This window comes from Montipora foliosa, chromosome 1 (genome assembly GCF_036669935.1).
Source record: "Montipora foliosa isolate CH-2021 chromosome 1, ASM3666993v2, whole genome shotgun sequence".
In the NCBI taxonomy this organism is placed as follows: domain Eukaryota; kingdom Metazoa; phylum Cnidaria; class Anthozoa; order Scleractinia; family Acroporidae; genus Montipora; species Montipora foliosa.
This window is the reverse complement of record NC_090869.1, coordinates 39,169,928-39,174,905: the sequence shown is the minus strand read 5'-3', so window position 1 is coordinate 39,174,905 and position 4,978 is coordinate 39,169,928. Positions and strand designations below refer to the sequence as shown.

The 4,978-nt window shown below is 38.0% G+C and overlaps 1 protein-coding gene and 1 pseudogene across 1 annotated transcript; both read right to left on the bottom strand.

Annotated features, from left to right (window-relative positions):
- Positions 1-773: 773 nt before the first annotated feature.
- Positions 774-1,511, bottom strand: LOC137968188 (uncharacterized). Its single transcript, XM_068814819.1, has one exon. It carries the CDS (start codon positions 1,509-1,511, stop codon positions 774-776), a length of 738 nt encoding a protein of 245 aa, XP_068670920.1.
- A 1,282-nt stretch (positions 1,512-2,793) lies between these two features.
- On the bottom strand, positions 2,794-4,259 carry LOC137968178 (uncharacterized; annotated as a pseudogene).
- Between the last annotated feature and the right edge of the window lie 719 nt (positions 4,260-4,978).

Genomic DNA, 4,978 nt, shown 5'->3' with positions numbered 1-4,978 from the left:
TGTCTTCTGCTTGTTTCAGAAAATCGGGACCCCTTTGCCATGTGCTTTCAAGTCCGATGTCATCGGGCTTCCTGCCTCTTGTCAAACAGTCAGCTATGCTATATTTACTTTCTACCCAATACCAGTTTGCAGGGTTTTTTCCATCCTGTATTTCACCTATTCTAGTGGCGGCGAACGTGTTGAACCCGTATGAACTTTTCTGTATCATACCGTGTACAATCTGAGAGTCTACTATGTGGTAGATCTTTTCAAAACGATATCTACATTCCTTTTTTATAAACACTTTTAGACGTTTGTTCAGTACCGCTCCACACAGTTCTATACGGTCAATGAACATTTTTTTGATTGGTGCAAGACGATTTTTGGACAGTATTAAATGGCTCTCAAATTGGTTATTCTTTCTTTGCCACCGTATATATGCACATGCAGCGTATGCATCTTTGGATGCGTCACTGAACACAATGAGAATTGGGTCGCCAATAGCATCCATTGGTTTAAGGCATCTCGTGAGTCTGATTTGATTCATGTCTCTCAAATCGTTGAAGAAAATAGACCAGTTCTGTTGGTTTTCCTCGGGTATAGGGTCGTTCCAGTCAAGTTTCTGTTCAGTTCCCCACAAACGGCGTAATATAATTTTCGCTCCGGCTTATTGTAAATGGTCCTGCCAACCCTAGTGGATCATACACGCCTTTGATCTGTGACAATATTATACGCTTTGTGAGCTGTTGGGGAATTTGGGTGGGGATAATATCGCTCTTTGACTTTGAAGTATGTTATCGCTTGGTAGTAAAGTTAAACTTGACTTCGAAAGACAATTGATCTTCTGACTGACTCCATTTGACTCCAAGTATCTTTTCTGTTTGTTCCTCGATTGGTATGTTTGTTTTTTCTTGCCTGTTAATATCGCTTGAGAACATCCATTTCTTGACTTTAAATCCTTCTTTGATAATAGACTTCTCGATATCTTGAGTCGGTTTAATGGCTTGTTTGCGATCGTCTGTACTTTCGATTATGTCGTCCATGTACGTGTTTCTTCGGATTATATCTGCTGCTTCTGGGTATTTATCTCGTGACATCTCTGCGGTTTTTCTGAAAGCAACGGTTGCAATCGTAGCTGACGGCTTGTCACAGAATGAGACTCTGAGCATTACGTATGTGTCGGGTTCTCTCGTACTATCCATATCCCTCCACAGAAATCGGTGGGTTTGCTGATCTAACTCTGTCGTCTTTACAGTGTGGTACATCTTTTTAATATCACCAATGAAGGCTACTTTATTCTCTCGGAAACGTATAAGGACTCCCAACAAGTTATTAAGTAGGTCAGGACCTTTAGCCCAATAATCGTTCAATATATGACCCATGTAATTGGCGCTGCTATTGAACACTATGCGCACTGAGGTAGATTTGGAATCAGGCTTGAGAACTTCATGATGTCCAATATAATGTAACGGTCCTTTGTAGTGTGTAAATTCTTTTTTGGAGAGTTTCCTTGCAACTTCTCTTGCTACCATGTCTTTTATCTGGTCGTCATACACTTTTGCGTGTTCGGGGTTTCTTCTTGAACGTTACTCGGTCGTTATCAGTTTCGCGAAAGCAACCTTCCGGTTGTCAGGAAGATTCTGAGGATCCTTGATCCAGGGATACTCAGGAATCCAGCGATTTTCCTCTTTGTCAAAGCTCAGATTTCGTTCGATTAGTTCCAGCTCTCGCTCTTCTTGAATAGTGTATTCTTTTGCGCCTAAGGAACATTTTCCACATTTTCATCCTCCACATTTGGGTTTGCATTCTACTCCAAGGTTTTCGATTTTGTAAAAGTCTTCGATGTTGATTTTGCCTACAATTGTGTTGACTCTGGCATTGATGAAATCGTGAGACAGATGTGATTCTTTGAGTAACTGGTGCGTTCCTCCAGTGCATCACCCGAAACGATTCCCTAAGAGTACAAGATGAATTCAAGTTCATTTATTCACACTTATTCAACTACAATACAACAACAAAAACAGTAAAAAAGAAATAAAAACAGAGCCAGCTATACATTGAATTAAACATAACAAAGAAGAAAGTGTATAGCAGCCAAAGGAGCCAAGCTTTCGAGATGGCTGCTACCACAGAGTAGTTACAAGTGGGTGGAGGTTATGTAGTGCTTATAGAAACTAGTTATAAAGCTCTGGCTAAGTTAATCACACGTCTAATTGTCAAGCAGAGAGAGTTTGTATTCTTTTTTAAAACTGTAAAAGGGGGGACACTTAATTTTTATAGGTATTGCTTCCCACGTCTGTGATGCCACTACGCTAAACCTTGCCAGGCCATAATTAGTTCTAGAAAATGGTCTGTACAGGTGTTGATTAGTGGCATACCTGGTCTTACAATTATGGACAGCCGAAGCTGGTTGAACTAAATCATAGAGAGCAAGAGGTATATCCTTTTTTCGACATTGTATTTTATGCACAAGAGCGCCAATTTTTAATTTAAAAATATTCTGTAACTTAAAAATTTCTAATAGTCTAAAGTACGGTGTGGGACTTTCTCTTTTGTTTGCAAAAAAGATGCCGCGAATACAGTTATTTTGACTTATTTTGATTTTATGTAACTTAGTTTGGTATGCGTTACCTCAGCTCAAAGGCGTAGCTAGGGGGGGGGGGGGGGGGGGGGGGCATGGGGTGCCCGTGACCCCCCCTTTGAAAAATCCTGGCTACGCCCATGCCTCAGCTCATTATTCCATACGTTAAATACGGATATATGAGAGTATAACGCAGTTGTTTAAGTGTACTCATAGGCATGTAATGCCTAAGCTTAAATAAAGTTCCAATATTTTTTGTTATTTTGGTTGTTAATGTGCTGGAGCTGAGCATCCCACTTTAGGTGCTCATCAATAAAGACACCCAAGTATTTAATCTGGGACTTTTGTTCTATACTACAAATGGTTATACTGATATTTGTTTTCTTCTTAGGTGAAGTAATTAGCATGTAATTTGTCTTCTTAAAATAAATGGATAGCATATTTGCTGCACCACATGTTATTTGTTGATCGTCAACTGCTGATTTTAATTTCTCCACAGCATATTCAGTGGAGTATCCCTTTCGAAAGTTAAAGAGTAGACATTCGTTTTGTAGATAGGACACAAGTTGGTCATATACTAGTCTTTCCAGTACTTTACTAAAGGGAGAAATAACTGCTATTGGCCTATAATTTCCTAAATCAGATACACTGCCACTTTTAAATATTGGGGTTACTTTTGATATTTTAAAGATTTCAGGAAACTCCTCTGATAGTATTGACTCATTATATATTTCAGTGGAGGGTGCAGAGAGCTGTCCACTTGCAAGTTTAATAAGTTTGTTAGGAACATTTAGGGGTGCTTTATTTTCTTATAGTCCAGTAAATAATGTAGATACTTGTGTTTGGGTTACTGGAGCAAGATAAAAACTGTTTGATGGTGTAGATTCTATGTATTTCAAGGGGTCTGTATGATCAGTTTTGATTTCCTTTCCTAAAGTTGGCCCAATATTTACAAAGAAGTTATTGAATAATTCAGCAATATCCTTTCCTTGTGTAAAAGTCCTGTCATTGTGAATAATTCTCGTGGGGAGAAATTGACCTTTAGTTTTCCTTTTAATAAGGGTACCAATAAGTTTACAAGTTTGCTTAAGGTTGTCTTTGTACTTTAAAAATTGCATACCATAATATTCTGTCTTAATTTTATTCTTAAGATGTGAAAGAATGGCTGCATAATGCTTATATTCCCCGATTTTCTGTAAGTCCTTGCTTAGGAAATATGTACGGTACATTTTAGGATACCCTTAGTGAGCCATGGTTTATTAAGTTACCTTTTCTTGCTTTGGCTAGCCAGCTTCACGGGCGCATGTTTATTCAGGGTATTCATTGCCTCTTGTACCTTTTCATTTAGATTCTTTTCTGGGTTAAGAATTTCATGCCAATTTATCAATTTTATATCATCTAAGTATAGATCCTTGTTAAATTTAGAATAGCCTCGAAGATACTTTTTGTTACTATTATTCCGTATAGATTGGGTTCTAACTATGCAGAAAATTGGGAGGTGATCTGTTATATCAACTGCCAGAATTCCTGCTGTAAAATTTTGTAAAAAATTTGTATATATATGATCAATGAGTCTTGCTGTATGATCAGTAAGCCTGGTAGGTTTAGTAATGATCGGCAAGATGTTATTAGCATAAAGCATATCTAAGAACTCTTCAGTTTGGATATGTTCACTAAATTTCAGGAAATTTATCTTCATATCTCCAAAGATGTAAATTTCGTGTCTATTGGGATTAATTGTTTTAATTATATCCTTTAGTTGGCTGCGAAACTGTTATAAATTACAAGTGGGATGCTTATAAATACAGCCTATTATCATCTTCTTTTTATGTTCACCAGTATCCATTTCTGCCCAGCAGGATTCAACTAGTGCTAAATCAAATTTAATGTCATGCCTCGGTACAGCTTTAAGATCATTAGCTATGTATAAAGCAGCTCCGCCTGCATTTGTTGGCGAGTCCGTGTGAAAAAAATTATATCTGGGTCGTATTTGGATTTGGGATGAGATCGTAAAGGTCAAGATCATGGCGCCTATCAGGCCAGTTGCCAACCACAGCATTAAATTCCCTATCAGTTAAATCATAAAATGGTAAACAACTACTTACGTTTTCCTGGTAATCAGGCATATTTACCTCCGCAATTATACGAGTTGAAAGGAGTCCTTAAACTGATAACTAATTAAATAGACTGATCAAGAAACTCTTCGAATTCCTCATGGGTTACAAAACATTTCGTAGTAGAGCTCTCCGATGTTTTGTTCTCTTGCCGGGTGGTAGGCTGCATATTCATAATGTCCACAGGTCCTGATGGTCGCTCGATTTCTTCTTTTGTGACATTCTTGAAAAGATGTACTATGTCGTCTGTGTTAACACTTTCGATGTCTGAGGTAATCCTTTCGATGCCGTGAGCTTCGAATTC

Bases quoted from the DNA above. Each gene is read 5' to 3' on its own strand.
- LOC137968188 (XM_068814819.1), bottom strand. From the start codon at position 1,511: ATGGTAGCAAGAGAAGTTGCAAGGAAACTCTCCAAAAAAGAATTTACA.